We start from the raw sequence: 25,064 nt of genomic DNA on the forward strand, positions 1-25,064 counted from the left end.
CCCCCGGGGGGGGGGGGGGGGGGGGGGGGGAAGGCTCCACCAAACAATCATCTTAGTGCTTGCCAGTAGTCCAAGTGCACAATTGTTTTGCACCATTTTTAGTCAATGCTAACTGATATGAAATGAAGCTTCTTGAAAATGTTTTTAACCAAATAAAAATGTAAGATGCTGTAGAGAAACAAAAAGTTATCTGTTAGTTAGCACTGTTATCTGTTCACTAGGATTTTGGTATTTATATTTGCAAAATTAAGATAGATTTAGTTCCTAGTTTTATGCTTAGTTTAGATTAGATTTGTTTTCTTGTAATTATCCTGAATGGTTGAGATAATTGTGGCTTAATTTCAGGCATTCTTAGGCTATTTATTCATCTATAAATTCTGTGGTATTTTGTGTGAAAGAATAATAAAAAAGAAGTTATTTCTTTTCCAGAACTTTCATGATATCAGAGCTCTTTCGGAGCACATAGAAACCCCAGCGTATCAAGAGATTCTGCTAATTGTGCCCATCCTTCGTCGTCCGGCATTGGAGCAGACAATTCAACCACAACAATCAATAACTCCCTTCAGTTAACAGCCCACAAATTAAATGGTAGGAATTAACTGGAATGGGCACAGACCGTGAAGCTTTTTATTGACGGGAAAGGTAAACTTGGTCACTTGACTGGTGAGGTAAGAAAACCAGCAGATGATCCCAATCTTAAGGCATGGGGATCTGAAAACTCCATGATTACTGCATGGCACATACACTCAATGAATCCTTCTATAGGGAAACCCTTGTTTATTCCTACAGTCAAGGAGGTTTGGGAAGCTGTCCAGGATACCTATTTTGACTTGGAAAATTCTTCTCAAATTTTCGACCACAAAACCCACCTCTAGCAGGTAAAGCAGGGGAATAGAGAGGTGATTGCATACTATAATGAGAAGGTGACACTATGGCAGGAGTTAGACCAATGTTATGAAGTGTGTTAAAATCCTAAGGATAGTGCACACCACTTGAAACGAGAGGAAGATGAACAGGTGTACACGTTCCTAACTGGCTTGAATTGAGAGCTGGATGATATGAGCCATGAGGGGGAGAATTCTTAGCATAAAGCCATTGAAAAATATATGGGATGTTTTCTTAGAAGTTCAAAGAGGAGAGACCTGTTGAAGAGTTATGATGATGAAGCCAGAGAATGTGTCTGGCAATGAAAATTCAGCACTCGTGTCTAGGGATCTCAATTTTAATGGAGACAGGAGAGAGCCAAGGAAAGGAGAGAAACCTCGGTGTGATCACTGCAAGAGAACAGGGCATACACGTGAAAACTGTTGGAATCTGAATGGAAAGCCACCAAATTGGAAAAGAAAAGGAGATGGTCGTGCATTTCAAGTCTCAAGCGGCGATCAAGGTTCTCAATTTTCTGCAGGAAATCTGCACTTCACAAAGGAACAATTAGAAAATCTATGCAAACTTCTTCAATCCTCAAATATATCAGTAAATTTTTCTCCTTTATGTTCATTAGCCAAAAAAGGTAATTATTTGTCCACCGACCTTTTTAGTGTTAATCCAAAATTTAGCCTTAGTCAACATACCACGACAGGATTTTCACAATTGTTTGTACAATTGTGCTACCTGCACAGGGTCTGTGCAACAGACCCTGTGCCGGAGGCATTTTCCTTGTTTGTATCATATAATTCATGCGCAGGCAACCAGAAAATAAAAATTGCTGATGGATCTCTTATAGCAAAAGTTGGAAAAGGTTCAGTAGCAATTTCACCATCTATCACGCTTAAAGATATCCTTTATGTCCCTAATTTGTCTTATAATCTCTTATCTATCAGTAAATTAACTCGTGGCCTACAGTGTCAAGCTCAGTTTTTCCCTTCTCATTGTGAATTTTAGGAATTGGCCTTCAGGAAGACGATTGCCAATGCTAAACAAAGTGGTAGACTCTACTTTGAAGATGGGTCGACCTTGAAAAGACAAGCTAAAGGCATTTGTTTTAACTCTATTTCTGTTCCAGTGAAAATAAAATAATGTAATAGCATTTAAAAATAGGTCATATGGGTTTTCAATATTTGAAAATTTTGTTTCCAAACCTGTTTATCAATAAAGATTCATCTTCATTTCATTGTCAAATTTGTCAACTAACTAAACATCATCGTTCTTATTTTCCCGTAAGACCATATAAACTATCTAAACAATTTGCCATGATTCATAATAATCCGTATCAGTATAGACTCCAGGGAAAGGATTATTCTTCAAGAAACATGAGCAGAGAGGAGTAGGAGTCTAATCTGATAAGGATTAGGCTGGATTTACTATAGATAGACACTCTACCTCAGGGTACCGCACATATATTTAGGGCAATCTTGTTACTTGAGGAGTAAGAAGCAAAGTCAGTTGCAAGGAGCAGTGTAGAAACAAGTTTTAAACTTTGTCACACAGGATTTGTGAAACGTATGCTTGAGGAGTTACAAAGACATCCTACATTGCCAATAAAACTCTATTGCAACAAAAAAGTTGCAATTAGTATTGCACACAATCCAATGCATTATCACAAGACAAAACATGTGGAAATTGATAGACTTTTCATAAAGGAGAAGCTTGAAGCAAGTGTTATTTGCTTGCCATTTGTTCCAACTTCAGAAGAGACAGCTAACATCCCAACAAAGGACTCCAAAGATCACACTTTGAATTCCACATAAGCAAGTTACCCACAAGCTTGGCTCGTCATGAGCTCAAGGTCGTTCAAGCACGAGCCAAGCTAGGAAGACCTCAACTCAACCCACGGGCTCATGAGCTCACGAGCCGAGCCCACAAGCTCTAGTGAAATTTAGGCTCGTGGGCTCGACGAGCCAAGCCAACGAACTACTCAACCTTTTTGCCACCCCTATAGATATCTATGCTCCAATTTGAGAGGGAGAATAGAGAAACAAAAAAGGTTATCAATTAGTTAGGATTGTTATTTGTTAATTAGGATTTGGTATTTAAATTTGCAGATTAATATAGATTAATTTAGTTCCTAGTTTTATGCTTAGTTTAGATTAGATTGGTTTTCTTGTAATTAACTCGAATGGTTGAGATAATTGTGTTTGAATCTTAGGTATACCTAGGCTATTTATTCATCTGTAAATTATGTGGTATTTTGTGTGAAAGAATAATAAAAAATGAGTTGTTTCTTCTTCTCCAGAACTTTCAGATGATTTAAAAGTAAGATGCAGACAAAAAATTCATTAATACATGACCCCATGTAATTTTGTTAGACTATGCATCGGAAATGTCAACAATATGTTTACATTTCACTTAATTTGATAAAGCTTCAGAAAGGGAACTTTTCAAGAGACCCAAATACACCACCTTACACATACTAACTTCAATCCCATTCACTACATACCAATGATGAAAAATGAACCTGCAGAACATCTGACAAAGATCAAATCCATTACTTCCCAACAGATAGAAGAAACAAGGACAAACCTCTATTCGCCACAGGAATTCGACCTTCAGAAGGTTGTCTGTAAGGAATAAATTGCCTGTGATTCATAGGCTGGGGTGGCCAGGCCCACCAATTGTCAGGTAATGGTGGCTCACAAGGCGGACCGGTGTAAGAGACAGGTGCATGGGGCATCCTGCCGCCATCAGGATAGCATGGGCCTAGAAGATATCAAAAGATTCTGATTAACAAAATCGAAGCATATAATAATGCCAAGAAGCAAAAGCTGATCCAAGAATAGAGAGGGAAAAAAAAAAAAAAAAAAAAAAGGTTATTCACCAGATACGGAAGGCAATGGAGGCTTCCAGCACTCTCCAATATTATCGCGAGGAGCAAACTTCATTCTATCATGATCTCTGTAAAAATTTCCATTTCCAGAATTCTGCACATCGAATCTGTTATGATAGGAAGGGACTGGAACATCCCTCCGGGACTGCATTCGCTGATCTTGGACATATGAGAACTGATTTGTAGGAGAAGGGTGAGGTGGACGCAAATGAAAACCCTTGTTGAAAGCACCATCAGCTGGCAACATGGTATTACAAGCTTGCGCGAATGGATGGGAGCCAGTCTGACTGCTGAAAGAACATGAATTAGGGAAGTCAGACGTCCTTGGCATCTGCGCTTCGAAATTTCTATTGTCGTGAGCATGATGATGCACAGCATCAGAGGTTGTCAGGTTATTATTTGGCAGGATAGACTGCTTTGTAAGAGGTTCCTGGATATGGCTCTTAATCTTCTGCATACATCCAGATCAAATTAGAATAAATAAATTATCCTATAAAGGAATATAAAATTTAGAACCAGAAAAGACCTGCGCACTAGGATAAAGCTTCCAATTAGAACCATGAGAAACAGAATCAGGCATCGCAAGAGGTAAAACTGGAGGGTGGGGAGACCTGGGCAGAGCAGGAGATGGTGATATGTCCTTAGGGGGTGGAGGAGCAAATGGAGCCCCAAAAGAACTATCAGATTGATGATTCGACACCTGTTCATCACCCGCTCCAGAAATATTGCTAACGGAATTAATTTCGATTTCGCAAGCGGGAGCCACATCCTCCATTTCAAGCTCCCCGTCAACATCTTCTAGGACATGTCTATGCTTCTCAACTGTAGGAACTGGATTCCTTTCTTCATCAACATTTTCAGCATCATGCTCAGGAGTGACAGCCTCAAAATTCTCTCCATCAGAATCACTTCCTCCATCTTCATCTCTTAGCATTGGGGGCATACAAAAACCAGGTAGTTGAAAACTTGAATTGCTGTACGTCAACACAAAATTCATTATCGATGTTCCAGAAATAACATACCATATCTAAAGTGGAAAGTGCTCCTTCAAATTGTAGGGACGTGTTATATGCTAGAGAAAAGAAGCACTAAAAATTACCTTCCATATTCATCAACAGGCATACCCTCCATTTGTCTAATAGGATCATCAAAAGCCCTTTCATTTCTTAAAGGTCGGCGAGAGGACGCCCCAGTAAGATATGAACTACAAATGGCATCCAGTTCACGGATATGGTGGCGGATTATGGGTTCTGGAAGAATCTTTCTCTCATGCCACACGTTCAAGACCTATCCAGCAAACAACAGAAAGAAAGTAATGACCTCTGTGCATCCGTGAAACAGATTATTACAAAAAGTTCAAAATATTGTTTCACTAAATTTAAAGTTCCGACAAAACATGTGGTGTTAAGTAAAGAATATACTTGCAATTTGAAATTCTGGTAATAAAATGTCTAGTTTATATACGAGTTTTCTTAAATTTTGTGCATTAATGTAATAAACAGTTTAAGAAAAGAGAAAACATTAGATCTCAAATATCTTTAGTTTGAGAAAAGCTAGTCATTTGTGGTCGACGATCACTGGGACAGCAATCCTGCAATATGAATATGCAGCACACTCGTCTTTGTGTGACTAGTGAAGGTCAAATAATAAATCAGAAATATTTTATTGCTTACCTTCAAACACTGCCTATGATTTTCATGAGAACTACCAGGAGGAGCAGCAGCCAACACTAGGCGTGGCAATAGTGGTTGGATTGCTGAGGGATATATGCCACCATCACCTGAAAATTCCAATGCATTTTTAGTATAATTAATCCCACATCAAATACAAGGTCAAAAGTATTTCACAGCTGAGGTATAAATCCATCATAACAAGCAAAACTACCAGAATACAATCATATTTGTATTACCTTTCATGCCTCGAGAGCATTGCGTGATAGAATCAATGAGGAAAAACAAGTCCACTCTTCTGGACAAACTTGACTCATTTTCCAAATTTCGGGCAAGAATTTCCACCACCTAAGAAAGGTTTGTTTTCAGCAATAATATTGGCACATACAACAAATGATACTCTTGATTGCAACAGGGATGCAATTAATTCAAGAAAAATTACTTGACATAGAAAAATAAATTTGTGCAGCACTAAAACAAAAAACGGTCCATTCATTTAGATACTAACTAGTCCAAAGAAAATTACTTAGCCCATATTTGGCTAATGTTTATAAGGTGTTTATAATCGGTCAAGCCACTTTTATCGACACATTTCGTGGACCCACAACTACTACTAACTTATCCACCACTCATTTCTATCTATTCATAATTTAAACTATTTATTAACGCTTCCCCAACATGTCAGCATTTATTGAGATGTTATACCATCTTGAGTTGGGGTATGTTCAGTCCATGCCCATTTCTCGACTAATTAGTAATGCAACCTAAAGTGCCAACTAGAGCTAGGAGAATAAATCTTAAAGAAATATGTGAGTCTGACACTCTTTTTTATAATTTTTTTAGACAAATGATTATTTAAACTGATACTCGTAATCATTTTACGGTACAAATACTTCACTACATGGATTTATCTAACAAAATGATATGATAACATAAATGTTGGTATATTTTCTTTCTTGTTCTCCATGAGAGCAAGCAGGAAGGTCAACTACACAGGCTACATTTTCCTAGGGAAAATACAGGCTAAAAATGCCGAGTGTACAGGTGGATGCAGACAAGATAATGGGTTGCACCTAAGAGAATTTATTCCCAGCTAGCTTTATAGTTGCTGGCTATCTAAACACCAGAATAGAAAGATTTAGCCCCCGTTTGGCCCCCATTAAATTACATTTCATTTTTCTCTCTCCTATTTTCAATCCCACAATCTTCCATAAAATAATATTAAACGTAAATCGAAAAATTTTCCATTTTTTTCAACCACTCATTTTTCAAAAAAAACACTATTCCACCCATTTTCATTTTCAAAAAATAGGGGCCGAACGGTGGCTTTATATTTATTCATTGGTTACTATATAAATCCAAAAGCCAAACTACAGAACATCAGGGTGGTATGGGAAAAAGGCTTTTGACATTCAAATGAGACACAGGATTCATCAATATATAAAACCAATGTTTTAAAAACCGATCCGAACATTGACTTGGAAAAGATAAAGGTTCGAAAGTCAAAAGGTTCAACCGAGGTCGAAACGGATGCAATAAATAAATACACTCACAAATAAGAAAATACTGTAACTAATTTTTTAATTCACGTACGACTGATTCAAAGTAAATACAAAATCATTATGGTTAATTAGTTTTTTTATTATATAATTAGTCCCGACATTTCAAAAATTAACAATTAATATATCAAAATAATTTGCTTCGTTAAAATTGAAATCTTCAGAGTTTATAGAAAATGATTTTTAATATTATTATGTTAATAATGTAGTGAATTTAAATTAAATTTAATAAATAAAAATATAGAGGTAAAGGCTACAATTTACTTTATTGGAACCAAAATCAAATGAAATTGAAAGTCAACACAAAGCCAGCGGGCATTCAAGATTGTTTAGTATCCCATATCGGAAATTTGTAGTGTTATTGTAAAGAAGTGCATCCATAAAATAAACCAACAGGCAGTCAAATTTTGCTAATGGGCTTTGGCTTAAATCCATGAGCCCAATAATTAAGTTTAAAAAGTTTATTTAAAATTTGTAGAACTGGCTCCGGTTCACTGGTTACCCATTAATACCAACAGGTTTGGCAGCTTTTTTTGCCGGTTTTGTCATTTCCTGTTAATAACGCATGACTGGCCCGGCCTTCGGTCCGGTTCCTAGTTGAGCCAGACAGGCCAGGCCGGTTTTAATAACCTTGTTTAAAACCAAGGGAGAATTATACCTTTGTGGCAGAACCAAATTTTGCACAATCAATTGCCATGCGTGTTGCTCGACCTATGCTTTCTTTTGTCCTTGTCAATGATCCAAGAATGGTTTCAAAGGATGATAGAGCATTATTAGCTTCTCCTTTGATGCTTGACTTGCCAGCGAGCTTAGCTTTGCCAAGAAGCAATAAAACATCAGGACTGCGACTATTACTTTCAAGAAAATTATTCTTTTCCGATGTAGACGTTTTGCATATGGACGAACTGGGTGGAGATGCCCGTCCATCAGAATCCAGCCCATCAGTGGGAGATGAAGATGTCTGAGTGAATGAGAGAGTTTTGTCGCCCATATGATCATCAAAAGAATGAGATAATTCTTGATTACGACTATCGGTCATAACCTTCATAGAAGTAGCAGAGGGATCCTTTGATATTGATTCATCTTCTTTGGCAAACTCAGGCCTGCAATTGTAGAACATAGACAAAGTTAGACAGCAAGGTAAAGAATATTAGAAGAGAAGAATGTGTAAGAAACATTAGCCTCATATTTATAGCTTACATTCGATTCTCTTGATTTGTTTCGGCTAATAAATGGTTGTGCATCTCAGGAGTTTTATCACCTTTACTACACCCTTTGTCCAGATACATATTAGTGTCATTTTGTGGTGAACCTAGAGAAATTTCTTCCTCCAAGGTAATATCAGCATGAGATCCCTTGAAAGGTTTGGCCAACTCAGAACACTCAGTTTCGCGGTGATCAGTAGAACTAGTGCAATCTAAATGAACATGTTTTTTACCAGAAATAGGTGAATCTGGTTTTAGATTAGGTTCCACAATATTGAATTTTGAAGGCTGGTCATGTGAGGAATCTTTAAGATGTCTACAATCCGCACCTTCCATCGTCCCTGCTCCAGATTGGATCTCACCTCCACTCACTATTGACAGCTCATGGCAGTCCCCAGGCGAACTACAACAATATCCATTAGTCGACATATTCACCGTTGAGAGACCAGCTGTAACTGTTAGACTATCTTCAGCTGCATTAGCTGACATGGCCTCCAAGGCACGCTGTAGGCGTTTAGACGGAGGTAAGGCAGCTTCACCATCGACGAAATTATTTCTGGATTCCCAACTCTGAGGCTTCCTAGAAAGACTTGTATCAAATGCAGAGAGATTATCTGAACCACCTTCAACATAAACAGGCTTACAATCGAAAGAACCATCTTCCTTGGAATTTAAGGGACCAGAGGGCTGCATTCCAAGGCTTTTAGAAACATCCAACGAGTTTTCCTCCATACACACTGACGAACCTAGCTCATCCTCAGAAGGTGATGGTCTGCCCATGCGAACCCTGGCTCTTTTCACTAGTGGTAAGTGCTCATCACTATCTTCTTTAGTACATTTTTCAGCTGATTTCCCATCATTACTAGGTAAAACATGTTCAACTTTCAGCACCTCAGTCTCAGAAATTACTCTATCTAATCTAGCTACCAAGTTAGCTGTACCATTGCTGTGTCTTTTCCGATTTGGCTTCCGCTTCTTTTTAATGATGACAGTATTAGTCTGAAAGTCAAGCCTATCACTTAATTCAATTTCCCCGTCACAGTTTTCAACAACAGACTCAGGTTGCTTTGGTTTACAACTGGAGTCTAAAGTGCTGCTGTCATCACAGCTAAGATTATCAGAGACTGTCACAGAATCAGAATCATTTTCACCATCACTATCGTTTGATACAAAAGCAGGTGAGTCCATTTGATGTCCATCAGTATCATCAGGCACCTTCATAATCCTTTTACTTCTTCTCAGAGATGAATCCCACAATGCATTAGTAACAACACGCCGAGAACTCCTAGTATTATTGCTAGAAGGCAACGTCATGTCTTGGGGGCCAATCCTTGATGAACCTATAGACCTTCGTGCAGACGTCCTTCGCTCTGAGACACCTTTTTCTGGTCGGCTGAGTTCAGCTTTGCTCCTTGTAGAGTAAGCAGTCAACAAAAGCTTCTCCATACCTGTACAATTAGCATCAGAATCTTCTAGTAGCATGTCCTCATCATGCAGACCATCTGCTGCTGCAGCTACAGCAGCTTCAGTTAGGAAGTTCAGATCATGTGTTTCTCCAGAAGAAACGGGTGTCCTTAGATGTGATTTAAGTGTAACTGCGGCAGTTTCTTCCTTTGGCCCCATTTTGGTCGAGAACTCGGCAGAACTATTTTCTTTCATCGAGTTGGTTTCATTGGTACAGTTAGTACTGATATCTTGGCTTTGTTTCTTCAGTTTATCAAAGCAATCAATGATCTCATTCAGTGCACGAACAAAATCAGCACCTTTACCATGACGTCTTAACAAAAGAGACTCTTTCTTTTCTTCTGTAAATTCTTCAACTTCTACAGGATTGCAGAAGCCACTGTACAAAAGGCTAAATTGTTATTGAAAAAAGGAGGACCGAAAAACGTGTAAACCTGTATACTAAGTGCATGGAGAGAGAATGTGATCTTCTGCACTGTTCAGTTAAGCAGCAAGTTATGGCTCCGTCTGTGCCCCATTAATTTGAAAAAAAATGTATTATAGAGCTCATCCTCCCTCTAAATGATAAACATGAAAGAGCACATCAAAAGGTAATTTATTGGCCAAGCCAAAAAAAACTAGGTGATAAAGAATAAAAAACCAGTAAGACTACATTCTTCACCCGTTGGGAAATCCAGGAAGAAAAACCACAATGATGCTATGAACAGGTTCCAGTCAAACTATTTAATACAAGGACAAAGAGTACGGTTCTATGTTTTAATAGGAATTCAGCTTCCACTCCAACCAAGCCTGAGCTTGCAGAAATCACAAAATGAAGTATACAAGGTATATATTTATATAAATTTATCGACGTCATCAAATTTTTGTTGTATTGTTTATCCATTAGGTCTTAAAATTTGAAAGAGAGAGAAAGAGCACTCCTAGGGAAAGAATTAAGAAAAATATAGTGATTAAACATTAATCTTTTAAAGAAAACAATTTTGTGTGTTTTGAAAGGTATTAAACTAACAACCAACCAAAATATAGAAATTTAGGGGTTCCTTGACAAAGTTTTTGATAAAAGTTTTAACAGCTTTTGATAAAAGTTTATGAAATATATGATTGAAAAGTATATATAAGTTGTGGTTCCCATGAATGTGGGTTAAAATTAATAGTTGAACTTTGACTTCGACTTTTTAAGCTTCCCAAACATGTGCTTAATTACAAATTAATATACTTTTTCAATGAATTCTTAAAAGAATTTTAGCCCTTGTTTGGTCTATATTATTTTCAAAATACAGTTTTCACTCTCTTATTTTCAACCACACATTCTTCAATAAAATAATATTACAAGCAAACCCAAAACTTTTCATTGGTTTTTAACTACACATTCTCCGTCAAACTACTATTCCAAAATGCATTTTGGGGGGAATGGGGCTCAAACAAGCTCTTACTGACAAAATGATTTTATTTTTCATAGAAAAAGAGGGGAACGATGAATAAGAGAAGAGAGAACATAAACGACAAAATAGAAAAGAGTGTAAAAATAATAGACTGGAAAAAGAGAAATATTAGCCAATACTAGACAAATTTATAAATAGTTCATAAAGAGGAATAGTAAGAGAAATAGTAGTAGGCCTGACAAAATAAGTCGATGATATTGAAAGAAGTTATGTATGTGTGAATGAAATTAACGTTTGGTTTTGACTGAATTTATAAGCCATTGGAAAACATATAAAAATGAAGGCTTAGTCTATAATGCTCGAATTCGAGTATGGATATTGAGTACATACAGTGTCCGATTTTTTATTTTTTAAAATGAAGGTTACGTGAATATGGATAAAAAGAGTCCAAATTTTGGACATGGATACGTGGGTACATCTTTGAAATTTGAAATTTTTTTCCAAAAAATTCGTGTGTAAAATGTTAAATAATAATTGGTTGCAAATTGTTAAAAGATAAACATGTCACTCAAAAATCAACTAGAAATTTATAATCAAAAATATTATTTGATTACTTCTATTTTGTCAAGCATTGAAAATATATTTAATAAGAATATAGTATAAGATCTACTATTGTTGTAGATACATGAAAAGTTAATTGAGTTTCAGATAGATGATGAATCGATTAGTAACCAGTCTTTTCGTTTGATTAATCAACTATTATTTGATTACTTCTATTTTGTCAAGTTTTGAAAAAACATATTAATTTCAGAAAATGCTATTAAATTGTTCAAAAATATTTATTTATGTTGATTTTATAATTAATTTTCAATCATTTTGGCCAAAGAAAAATCACATTTTAATTTAATTTTGTAACAACATTTACCATGATTTTTTTTTTTTATTAAAATGATCTTATCTAGATCAAAAGAACTAAAAAGCATATTAAAGAAATAATAAACCTTATGTAATTTACTCAACAAATAAGATTATAAAATTCAAAGAAAGAGAAATAAATCCAACTAATAAAGGTGTAAGGCAGTTAATATACTTAAACCATAATGGATAATAAAAATTAAAAATTAAAAAAAGAAAAAAAGAAAGAAGCCTAAAAGGCCCAAAAATTAAAACAGAAAACAAGCCCAACCCAACTACAACAATAGCCCTCCCCCCCACAAAAAAAACCAGCACACAATTTTCTGGCTGTCCGCAAGAATGGAGGCAATGAATTCCAACAGTTTCCACCCTTGGCCGCGTTCACCCCATATTTCATACCCGTACCCGTGTTGTATCGACACGGGTATGCCAGCCAAAAAGAAAGGTCTGAGCATCACAGGGCTTAGTAACTGATCATGACTCTTAGGTTGCTAGAATTAAAGATGAACGAAATATGTTGTAGAGAAAAAATAGATCTTCCAAACTCTTAGGGTGAATGAGAGACAAAATCATCATCCAAAGACAATAGTGGAAAGAACTTTATCCGTTTGTACTCTTCTTTACTAGAACGATGAAATTTAGCACTTGTCTGGTAAATAACAATGATGAGATGACTAGTTTAAATAATTTCACTTACCACCACTCACTCACTATCACAATCAGCTCTAAGAATAATGTTCAGTAACACATTATATGCATAAAACTTTGGAAATAAATTATACGTGGGCGCATGTTTATTATCTCATGAATCTTTTCTTTCACCAAAAAAATTGCAATTTATGCCCACACAAAACTCAATAGGAGAATTTCTAAACAAAACCAAGTTTAGTTGCAACATATTAACTGAAAATGCTAGTTAATTTTCAAACTAGCGTGACATGAGAATGTTTATCTTGATTGGAACATTGACCTAAGATAGAAAAAACAAGAGATCCTTCAACAGTGAATTACTCAAATAACTCCTGGATCTGGACTTGTATACTTGCAGTATCTGTATGTGCTCTTAATCACTCCCCCTGTAATCGTATGTTTATATCACTATTCACATAGCTCATGATGAGGATAACTATAAACTTCTCCAAAGTAGTCATTGCTCTTTTGACAGATGGTTGTATAATTATTTATCATTTGCTAATCACAAAAATATTAATAATAATAATAATAAATCATTGCACAAATATTTTAACTAAGAGAGAGAAAAAAAATAAACATTTTAAATGGAACAAGACCAAAAGTTACCACGAAAGTGACTGGGTGTTTATGAATGCTACAGCTTTTTCTACAGTAATAGAAGGATGGGAATCGAGTAAATCGTTGATAGCAAAAACCAAAAAGGAAACAACCTTATGGGCCAATAACAACAGTTTTAATTAGCATAATCAATTGTCAATCGTTGGAATAACTTTTTGCAATGATGACTAAATAAGCAGTTGAGCAATAACAACTAAAAAATTTAAAGCTATTCACAGCTCTGTTAGAAAAATTTTAGTTAAAAGGGACTAAAATTTCTAACCTCTTTAGCATGGACACTTCAACTAAAGTAGTGTGCCCGTGTCCGACATGTGTTTAGTTGAGCAATAACAGCTAAAAAATTTATAGCTATTTACAGCCTTTTTAGTTAAAAATGACTAAAATTTCTTACCTCTATAGCACAGACACTTCAATTAGTGTAGCATGTTCGTGCCGAATACATGTATACCGGCACTTCTCAGACACTTTGTCATTGTCATTCTTTTTCTTTTTCATAAATATTATATATTTTTAATTCAAAGTTATTATTAAATAATAAATAGATACTCATCTTTAAAAGATTTCGACAAAAAAATTAATAAAAAGTATAAAACTAAATTTATACTATATAAATGAAGAATTTTAAAGAATTTAATCGATATGTCGACAACATGTTATGTCAGTACTTTTTTGAAAAATGACATGTTGACGTGTCCGACATGTGTCGTATCGAACACGTGTCCGTATCGATACTTCATAGCTTCTGACAACGTAGTTAATTCTTTTGAGCATTCAATGATTTTGAATGTATCAACCTTACAATTTCTCTTCCCATTTCGGGTTTGTTTGAGCCCCATTTATTGGGAAAATAGATTTTGTAATAGTGATTTTTTTTGTGGTTAAAAGGTACGGAAAATTTTTTGGTTTACATGTAAAATTATTTTATTAAGAGACTGTGCGGTTGAAAATGAGTTTGGGAGAAAAAGAGTTTTTAAAGAATGAAGCCCAAACAGCGGCTTAATTACTCTTTCCCCTCTCTTCTACTTCATTACTCTTTTATTCCCTTCTCTCTCACCTTCTACATCACACTGTAAATCTACTCTACTTCCAACAAAATGTAGTCACAGCCAACAAAATAACACTGCTTCCCGACCGTTCTGAGAATTACCCCCAAAATACTAGTTAATTTTTAACTGTACGTAAGTTGGACTGAGCTTAGCCACTACTCATTCATCATCACAAATGGGAAATTGTAGAGCCTCAATTGGTTTTTAAGTGTTCCTAAATCAGAAATAACAGTTAATGCAAAGGAGATATGAACCACAAACCCAGCCAACAGAAAAGCTCACCAACATGGATACAGAGAAAGCAAATCAAATTAGGAATTTTGGTTCTTTATATTACATCATCGTAAACCTTATTCAATAGAGGATCTGCCCTAGTATACGTCTTTGAGTTCCAATATATTAACAGTAGAACTGATTTAGATCAATTCTTCATTGTTTTTACAACATATTTTTCTCAAAATTATGAATATTTCACTAAGGAAGCAAAGCAAAAAGACCACGATGGATAATATTGTTAGTTATAAGACTATGTAGCCTCAAATTAAGTGATCACTTTTATGTTTAGTTTAGGGGCCAACTCTTAACGCCACTGTAAAAATATTGAGTCCACAAGGTCCAGAATAACATAATGTTATCATTATTGTTGTCCTGATAAATGATATCCAGTAAATTAGTAACAAGTCGAGATTCCAACATTACAATTACAAATAACTATACAACACATGATTAACAGCAAAGTGCTTCAAAGCATAGCTACAAAACTACAACCAGCTCACCTAGTTAGGAAAAACAATAAATAATGGTCCCAAAAGATTTAATACATAATAATAATGCCTTCTATAAAATTATCATAGAACCATACTTGAGCACTATTCATCTAAGTAAAAGTAATTTGTCAAATATTATTCAACAAAACTGGGAATACATAGAGCCGTGTTAAGCATTGTAATTGGTAGGAAATAGAATCTATGATGAAGGTTCATCAACTGCTTCAACTATCAAAGATGCAATTAGTTTAGTGCATTCCACAATTCCAAGAAAGAGAAACTCAACCCATAAGGTCCAATTATTCATTTAAAAAGTATTAGAACAAAGAACAAAGCACAAATTATTCAACTAATATACAATCCATGAGAAACAAACAAGAGCACTCACATTTGTTCGGTTCCAAAGAAGTAGACAAACACTTTTTTCCAATCAGATGAGTGACCCCACTTATCTGGTTCGCTCACCTGTAATATCAAATGAGAGAAACAATAGTGAGTCAGACAACTGCATGGGGACATCGTATTATAAACATGTTGCAATAGCTAAATTTAGTGTGACCGTCCAGAAATATAGGAACATTTTGGTTGTTACTATAACTAGTAAATTACAATTTTGTTACATTACAATTATACCTTTATAAAAATTGTGCAAAACCATATCACACTTCCAAGAATATTAGTAACTATATGCGAACATTACCCCTAAGAATTAATACAGAAATGGTTGGCCAATTTGATATGAAAATCATGAAATAAAATCCTCTAATTTCTCCATCAGAATCAAACTGATAAACCCATGCAAGCAGGTAAGAAATTTGTTTTCTAGATTCAAATCCAGCAAGGAATGTTATCCCGAAGGATAACAAATCAGAAACTTACAGCAACACTTTCACATTTTAATGACAAACTTGAGCAACAGTACGTATATTTTTATACTTAAGTATCCATAAAATTATGGTATATACCATTGTAGTTAAAGCCCCCGTTTGGCCTCATTAATTTTCATTCCATTACATTCTATTTTCTCTCTCATATTTTCAACCACACAATCTTCCATAAAATAATATAACACATAAATCGAAAACTTTTCATTCTTTTTCACCCACTCATTTTTCAAAACAACACTATTCCATCCATTTTCACTTCTACAAAATGGGAGCCAAACAGGGGCAAATTGTATACCAAAATTACGTGGACATGAATTCATACACAAACTACATGGGACACCCAAATATCGTTTTGTCAAATTTTCTTTTAAGGGAATTATATTATTTCTTACATTTTCAACACCAAAGAACATGCTCCTACTCATAAGAACTTTGAAAGAGTGAAATGTAAAGTTTCCAAGACAGATCCGCAGTTAACAAGAAACCTTATAATTGATTTCAACACCCAAGAACAGTAAAAGTCCAAGAAAAGTAGCATGATTTACTAAATTCTAATTCAGAATAAGCAGAGGCAAAAAAACCAAAAACAAAACTTGGTATAAAAATAAAGGAATACCATAGCTGGCCACGCTGGAAACCCTTTCACCTTAGCAAGCACAAGATCACCGACCTTCCACTGTCGGCGATTAGCAGCAGCAGCAGCCTTGCTGGAACCTTTTCTTCGGCTCGGCGCCATAAAATTCCACCAAGACTCACCACTGCCCGTCAAATTAAAGTCATGCACTTTACAGAAACAAAAATTTCACGGTACAATTCCACGGGTTTTGCGGCACCGAAATTGAACGCTTCTTTCAGAGAAAGCGCGACTACACTTTCTACGTTTCCCAAAAAACAATTGCACATAAAAGCACCGAGGCATTGAAAGATCAAATCAAAATGCGAAAACCCTTACCATATCACATATTTCAAGAGTATGTAGAACAACAGAGAGTGGACAGAAAACCCTAACCGTAATGGAGCGTAAGTGCGGAGATGGGTGTTCTGTGGAGAAAAGCTGTGCAGAAATAAGAAAAATCGTAAATAAGTGAAATTGGTTTTTCAAGAGGAGAGAGAGCTAACTTGCGCCAAGTATGCGTAGGTTTATTATACGTACATACAGATACAGAAGCACGAGAACAACCCTGCCCCACTCCTGTTTAGATTTTTGCCAATACGTAGAGAGGAGGCCAGGAGGGGTTCTAATATTCATGTAGAGGTGGATCCCATATAAGTAAAATGTCATCAAAATAATATCTACCCACACACACCCATCCTCCCAATATGTGTGATCTGGACGAATTTTGTGAATCTCTAATGGATAGTAGTAATATGGCCCATTATTATTTGAACAAGGAATTCTACGAAATTGGCGAACAGCAGATTTCCCTTCTACATTGTAATTCTTGTCTCATTGGGACATGATTTATGCAAAGTTTGGCCTCCCCTAATCATTTATATGATTTTTTACACCTAAATTTTGTCTAGACGCCGTTTATAATCTAGTAAAAGTTTGAATTTAACATTGCCTCCTAACAAGCTTTACATTTTTAAACACTGGATTTGACTTGCAAGTACCACCATTGGATTGCAAAAATTCCACCAAATGAATAAAAAATACTCAATTTCATAGAGCAATAGAAATGACAATGTACATTCTTTTCATAATCTTGTTGTGTGTCTGAGACTGATGGAAAAAGAAATTTTTAAATAAAGAATGATGATTTTGGTCCGTTTGATTGTAAAAATGAAATGAAATTAAATTGAAAATGAATTTCAGGAAATTAAATTGCTTATTTTTCTGAGAATTGTAAATTATTTTGTTTGATTGATATAATTTTTCACGTGAAAAATGTTGAAATAAAAGTGTTTTTTTGTTTTCGCTTGACTTTATTTTACATGAAAATTGTCAATTAAAAGGAAATTTTACTGATATTGGGAATGAAATTTGTTTCTATTGTCAAAAAAAAATCAAAAAACTCATCTATCTTTTAATGTTCGTTTGACTTTGTTTTATATGAAAATTTTTAATTAAAGAAAAATATTATTTTACAATAATTCTTAAAATTTGTTTTCATTGCCAAAAAAAAAAATAATAATAATAATAAATAAATCTCTACGATACCCAAAAACGAATTCTATTGGTGAGAATTCGAATTCAAGAAAAAGATAAAAAATGCTGACGTGACAGCCAAAGGTGGAAAACGAATTTCTTGAAAAATTTTGTCAATCAAACGGATCAAAAGTGAAAGTTAAAATTCATTTTTAATTTTCCCTAGAAAATAAAGGGCTCATAAACAGGCCCTAATTTTCAAACATCTAGCAAAGAATAACGCAAAAGGAATGATAATTCAGACAAGTCTGAAGTTCAAACGAGAAAATTTCATTTCAAAATCCTCTTTAATGTAATGGGGGCCAAACGGGGCTTAGTTAAAAGGGCGGAGAACTGAAGTAGACGAAAAATAAATTTCTTTAAAGTATCTGGTTACATGTTTCATATCCTTAAATATAAAAACCATGCAAAACAATAAAATTACAAACACAGGACTAAACCATTAATTTTACATCCAAGTCACAGGCAGCAGCAGTAGCTGGAAAGATATTGTCGACCGAACCTAAAGAAGGGATCTTTAAGCTATTCTATTTTATCGGCATCAAAGCAAAACAAGTAATAGCAACTCCTTATACTCTTTGCTTCACACGACGGCCATTGGTATCAGTTCCATCGAGGATACCTTCATTACCTTGCTTGCAAACAGCAATAGAATGTTCGTTGATCCTTGCAACATACTCTAACAATTCGGTCAGGACATGAGGACAGCTCTCTTTCAGGTATTCAAAACCATCTGTCTGCATAACAGCTGCATAAAAAAAGCTTCAATTTAGCCCTCGTTTGGCTCAATTTAATTTAATTTTTTCTCTCTTACTTTCAACCACACAATCTTCAATAAAATAATATTACACTCAAAATCGAAAACTTTTCAACCACACAATCTTCAAAAAAAACACTATTCCCCCCATTATAAATTCAAATAATGGGGGCCAAACGGGGGGTTAATAAGTAACCGAAAGTCCTTAGATTTTACTAGACTATCTTGTAAATTTTCTGCATGATCTACATTTCACTTCAAAAGTTTTTAGATTTAACTAGAACACGATGCAAGTTCTGTCCTCGGAACTTAATGGACAGGGAGAGGCGACATAATCAATATTTCTGGTCGAGGGGGAAAGAGTTGTATTATGTTTGGCTAAGTTTCAAAAGAAGTAAAAGTTGCTGAAACCAACATTTTGAGTGAATTGTCCAAATAGTCACTGAACTTTAAAAATCACCTAAATGGTCATTGAACTTTGCAAAAGGTTAAATCAAAATTTTTCCCATTTTTTAAGTACACATTCTCCATAAAATTACAATTCCAAAAATTTCCCCATTTTTTAACCACACGTTTTTTTTAAAAAATAAATAAATAAATAAAAAATATCATTCCAAAGCAGATTTCACTCAAAAAATGGGTCTCAAACAGGGGCTTAGTTGCAAACATGCTAGGTAACTTACTTTTTGGTTATAAGATAAAAACAGTTGCAAATTTTATGTTACTGTTAAAATAGGTAACTTAATTACAATTTTCACCAATGAAAAAGTTATTAAAACAAACTTATTCATACGTATAAGTAAACTTTTAAGGCTTAACAAAAGATGCTCTGGTTTGTTCAGTCAAGGGCAATCCCACTAAATTTGGAATTTATAGGATTCAGAAAATAAACTAAGCAAATTAATCCATCCTCTTCTCTTCCCCCACCCCCCTAACAAGTTTCCTCATTTTTTCACATCTTTTACCCTTAACTATCCTTTCACAAACCTGATTATGACCCCAAGTGAATACCATCACGAAAACTGTTTTTTAGAAGATTCCAGGTAATTGTGGAAGTCTAGGCAGTTCTATGCTATCAGCTCGAGAATAAGAATGAAGGCAAAAATTTACCTCTAAGATTTTCAGGCAGCGCAACAAATTTTAGACAGACAGATTTCAGCTGGAAACAGTGGTGCTGTTCAGCCAGTGCTAGTGTTGTTGCAACAGTATTTATAGCAACCTCCTCACAGAGAATATCTTCACAGAGCAACCTGAGCCTATCTAAACCATATCGATCAGCAGCTGCAAGCAGATGCTGGGACATCAAAGTTGAAGCCCATGTCGAGTTCCAACCAGTAAGCTCTACCATGTCGGGCAGTGAATCCCAGTATATAAAATGAAGTAGAGCCTGCAAGGCACTTGAAACAGGTTAGAAAAGCAACAAGTTGCAGAGCCAATGACTGACAAAAATCCAAGGATAGTTGCAACAAAATTTAAACAGTATCATAGGACCAGCCAATCTGGGATCATTTTCCCTCAAGTAAAACTTAATAAACAAAATATACAACATATTCATTGCTTAAATACACATCCACACAAAGAATATAATATAGAGTGAAGAGCAGAAAGTCAGATGTGAGCAAAATAATACATAACCTTTACCAATTTTGGTCTATTTTCAAATGCATAATATCATCAATTTCACATTTTTTTCATATTCAGAATGGCAAAAATACCACAACAAATAAGCATTTGACATAAATGCCATTCTGCATGTTAGAATTAAGGGTGGACAATGCTACCCTGATCAAATGAACTCGTATTGCCTGTTCAGTCCAGATCCACAGAAACAAAAATTCGATTTCCACGAACTCAGAACAACAGTTGGATCTGGTTTCAAATAACAGTGAACCTGAAACCAGACTGGTTTGCCTGTTTTATTAATTCAGCTAAATATATTCAAATCTTTAAAGTTTACATCTTGGATTAACAAATTTAAGTAGATTCATCGCAAGTAGGCATCATGATCAATGATCAGGATACAAAACAAAACCTGCACAATGAGCACAATGTTATTACTTTGAACATATATTTTTTGGTTTCTTTGCACAGACAAGAATTATCGGCTCCGACTACCCTCAAATATGAATCAATTTTTTCATGAAACAGACTAAACAAACGTTACAATTGCAGAAAATGTCAGTTCCACTAACACAAACCAATAACCAGTAGTTAAAAAAATTAAAAGAAATCAGAAAAGTAAAACATTAAATATGGTCATGAAAATAAAAAAGTATACAGGTAGAAGTCGCCCAGGACCTTAAAAACCGGTGCCTCGATGTCTTCTATCTTTACACACTGTGTGTTTTGATCCTTCATTGGACCGTACAATTGAGCCCTAAATACTGGTGAACGAGCTGCAAGTACCAACTTATGAGCAGAATAAGTTTCTCCATTAACTTCAAAATTCACGTCAGTTCCTTCTCCACTTTCCAGCAGCTGCCCAAATTGCTGACCAATGTCCGATGGGGGTACTGGTATGGAGTATATTTTAGGTCCCTCCGTGTGAGACCTAACAACACCAACGCAGCACTGAACTTTAAGGCAATCATCTTTCAGGTAGTTCGACAATTCCAGAGCATTTCTTTTATAAAACCGCTTATACCCCCTACAGCATCCATGTTATGATAGAGTCAGACAAATTCTAATGTTACGATATTTAACGACAGATGCTTTTTGTGTCAAACAGTCACATAAATTTCTAACAATGAAGCCCTAATAACTCCAGGAAAACAGTACGAAAATTAACTGAATTAGAGAGAAAATAAAATACTAAGCCATATATTTAAAGTAAAATTATGTACATTATTTCCTTTTCAATCTATTAATATCCTAAATCACAACTATAAAATATAAAGCAAACAATTAACTGCATTTACTATTTAAATTTAAAATGGATAAGATACGAGCAACAACAAGGAAGTGGCTATGGTTGAGGATAATTAAACGAAGTGTTATAGTTTGGGCGGTTGTGATATATTCTGTATAAACCAAAAGAGCTCATAATCATAAGAGTGAAGCAATCTCAGTAAAACAAGTCAAAAGACAACATAACACATTGTAGTTGTTAAATGTTTAATTGCTGCCTATATATCTATCAACTAACCAACCAGTCACTTTAAAAAAAAAAATAAAGAAAAAAAAGGTAATCAACTCCAAATTCACTGGATAAGGTTAAGTTAATTTTTGTTACGTATTCAACGCCATCTTCAGTACGGAGACGTGTTAAAAAGTCTCCTCAAAAGTGTCTTTTTTATTATTTTGATATTGGCACCACAATAACTATCAGGTATGACAGGTATTGCTTTCCATGGACACACTAGATCACTACTAATTATTTTGCCTGTAACTAAAGGACATTCACAAAGCTGAACAACTTGAACTTTTGAAGTGTAATCTGCATAGCTAGTAGATGCTCTTCAGCAACACTCTTTCAGAAAAGGTAGGTGGTTGATAACAGCATAACTATCAATATCAACTACGTAGGCTCCATCACTTTTCATTTAGGGTCCGCTTGATTGCAAAGGTGGAATTTGGGTGGAAAAAAAATGAATTCCAGGGAATTGAATTGCCTAGAAATGATTTTCCTTGAAATTGTCAATTGATAGTATTTGATTGATATAATTTTCCACGTGAAAAATGTTGAAATAAAAAGTGTTTTTTAGTATTTGTTTGACTTTGTTTTACATGAAAATTGTCAATTTAAGGGATATCCACTTCTACCATTGTTCCTAGAATTTGTTTTCATTGCCAACAAAAAAAAAAATGAAAAAAAAGATCAAAAAATCATCTATATTTTGGTGTTCGTTTGGTTTTGTTTTACATGAAAACTGTCAATTAAATGAAAATATTCTTTTACAATTAGAGATAAAATTTGTTTCTATTGTCAAAAAAAAAAAAAAAATTCCGCTATAACATGGAACTTGAATTCTCACCAATATGGTGAGATTCAAATTCCATTCTCAGTAAAACAAGTCAAAAGACAACATAACACATTGTAGTTGTTAAATGTTTAATTGCTGCCTATATATCTATCAACTAACCAACCAGTCACTTTAAAAAAAAAAATAAAGAAAAAAAAGGTAATCAACTCCAAATTCACTGGATAAGGTTAAGTTAATTTTTGTTACGTATTCAACGCCATCTTCAGTACGGAGACGTGTTAAAAAGTCTCCTCAAAAGTGTCTTTTTTATTATTTTGATATTGGCACCACAATAACTATCAGGTATGACAGGTATTGCTTTCCATGGACACACTAGATCACTACTAATTATTTTGCCTGTAACTAAAGGACATTCACAAAGCTGAACAACTTGAACTTTTGAAGTGTAATCTGCATAGCTAGTAGATGCTCTTCAGCAACACTCTTTCAGAAAAGGTAGGTGGTTGATAACAGCATAACTATCAATATCAACTACGTAGGCTCCATCACTTTTCATTTAGGGTCCGCTTGATTGCAAAGGTGGAATTTGGGTGGAAAAAAAATGAATTCCAGGGAATTGAATTGCCTAGAAATGATTTTCCTTGAAATTGTCAATTGATAGTATTTGATTGATATAATTTTCCACGTGAAAAATGTTGAAATAAAAAGTGTTTTTTAGTATTTGTTTGACTTTGTTTTACATGAAAATTGTCAATTTAAGGGATATCCACTTCTACCATTGTTCCTAGAATTTGTTTTCATTGCCAACAAAAAAAAAAAATGAAAAAAAAGATCAAAAAATCATCTATATTTTGGTGTTCGTTTGGTTTTGTTTTACATGAAAACTGTCAATTAAATGAAAATATTCTTTTACAATTAGAGATAAAATTTGTTTCTATTGTCAAAAAAAAAAAAAAAATTCCGCTATAACATGGAACTTGAATTCTCACCAATATGGTGAGATTCAAATTCCATAAAATGGTGGAAAATGTCTACGTGGCCAAGGTCCATGGAAATGATTTTCCATGGAAAATTTATCTTGTCAAACACCACAAATGTTGGAAAATGGAATTGATTTTCCATTTTCCATGGAAATTCTTGGGCAATCAAACAGGCCCTTATTGTCTACAGCTTGTATTGCATATTTGTTAGTGTTTATGATCTTCAACATAATTTAAAATAAGGAAATCAGGAAGAGCGATGAGATCAAATTACGGAGCTGCAATAAATAAATAAACCGATCATCTTGTTTTCCTTCTCAAATATTTTGTTTCCAAATCAAACAGTAATAATGTAAAAGGATGCAGATGACTAAGCAATCGAACCAACCAATTGGACTATTTATACAAATACATCGGACCAAATTGAAAAACAATGACCTAAACTAAGAAAAATATTCAATGCAAGATACCAAGAACTAAATGAAAACTCACCACATGCTACCTTGGTATTTTAGGGTGTAAGGCCCGCTCTCTAACTCCCTTCCAAAATGGCTGTGCACCTTATGCCTCTCCTGTCCACTCTGATCCAAAAGGGTCAACTCAAAAAGCGCCCTCACATCCGTACCCTCACTCGCAAGCGCTATAAACAGCGAAACGTATGTTGCATTGTCCTCCACGCTCTTCCCATCAGGATAGAAATAGATCGCCCATGAATAACCGCCCACAGTAAACGTATCAGATGCTACGTACTTCCCAATACCGATACCCTTTGACAGAGAATAGCCACTGATCTTAAAATCATGCGAGCCATTCACCGTCTCTGTGAGCGACGTTGACGTCGTCACCAACGGCGACACCGGCATCACCGTTGAAGACGAGGGCTTGGCTGTCTCCGTATAAACCCTTCCCATTCTCACCATTACTGCACAGAATTATTATCCCTCAATCTTCAAATCAAAATTCAAGAATACGACACAATATTTAAAACGAAATGAAATAAAATTCCCAGAATAGTTTAAAAAATATATAAAATTAAAATGGAGGTCAAGAACTCAATTACAAGGTAAAATTGAGGAAAATATAAGGTTTTAGAAAAAACTGAAATCGATCAGAATTTGTTTTAGGGTTTTGAAGCTGAGAAACGGAGCCTGTTTAGAGAGGGAAAATTCCTGGAGAGAGAAAAAGTAAAAGACAACAAATAAATAAATGATATTAATGATTTTTTATTAATATATACAGGAGTGGAAGCAAAATTATTGCACTTGTTTGAGATCCATTATTTTTTT

The 25,064-nt window shown here is 34.8% G+C and overlaps 2 protein-coding genes across 8 annotated transcripts in view; both read right to left on the reverse strand.

Moving 5' to 3' along the window:
* Positions 1-17,235, reverse strand: part of LOC111388551 (protein HUA2-LIKE 3-like) — a 17,812-nt gene extending 577 nt beyond the window's left edge. The window contains exons 1-12 of one of the 7 annotated variants that reach the window (XM_023013298.1): positions 17,123-17,235; positions 16,586-17,023; positions 15,471-15,547; positions 8,193-10,040; positions 7,651-8,095; positions 5,673-5,781; positions 5,437-5,543; positions 4,863-5,050; positions 4,290-4,737; positions 3,755-4,211; positions 3,460-3,636; positions 1,262-1,410 (exon numbers count right to left, since the gene is read on the reverse strand). In XM_023013298.1, the coding sequence (XP_022869066.1) occupies positions 1,262-1,410; positions 3,460-3,636; positions 3,755-4,211; positions 4,290-4,737; positions 4,863-5,050; positions 5,437-5,543; positions 5,673-5,781; positions 7,651-8,095; positions 8,193-10,040; positions 15,471-15,547; positions 16,586-16,705 (4,125 nt within the window). In that variant the 5' untranslated portion in view covers positions 16,706-17,023; positions 17,123-17,235. Of the gene's footprint in view, positions 1-8; positions 113-1,261; positions 1,411-3,459; positions 3,637-3,754; positions 4,215-4,289; positions 4,738-4,862; positions 5,051-5,436; positions 5,544-5,672; positions 5,782-7,650; positions 8,096-8,192; positions 10,169-12,969; positions 13,035-15,470; positions 15,548-16,585; positions 17,072-17,122 lie in introns of those variants that run through there. The other 6 variants (XM_023013296.1, XM_023013301.1, XM_023013300.1 and 3 more) reach the window with 6 other exon arrangements.
* A 1,217-nt stretch (positions 17,236-18,452) lies between these two features.
* Positions 18,453-24,975, reverse strand: LOC111388540 (BTB/POZ and MATH domain-containing protein 2-like). Its single transcript, XM_023013274.1, has 4 exons — positions 24,271-24,975; positions 21,174-21,522; positions 19,986-20,262; positions 18,453-18,866 (listed from the first exon to the last, which is right to left on the reverse strand). Exons 1-4 carry the CDS (start codon positions 24,696-24,698, stop codon positions 18,688-18,690), a joined length of 1,233 nt encoding a protein of 410 aa, XP_022869042.1. The 5' UTR covers positions 24,699-24,975; the 3' UTR covers positions 18,453-18,687.
* Between the last annotated feature and the right edge of the window lie 89 nt (positions 24,976-25,064).

Source organism: Olea europaea, unplaced genomic scaffold, assembly GCF_002742605.1.
Source record: "Olea europaea var. sylvestris unplaced genomic scaffold, O_europaea_v1 scaffold505, whole genome shotgun sequence".
In the NCBI taxonomy this organism is placed as follows: domain Eukaryota; kingdom Viridiplantae; phylum Streptophyta; class Magnoliopsida; order Lamiales; family Oleaceae; genus Olea; species Olea europaea.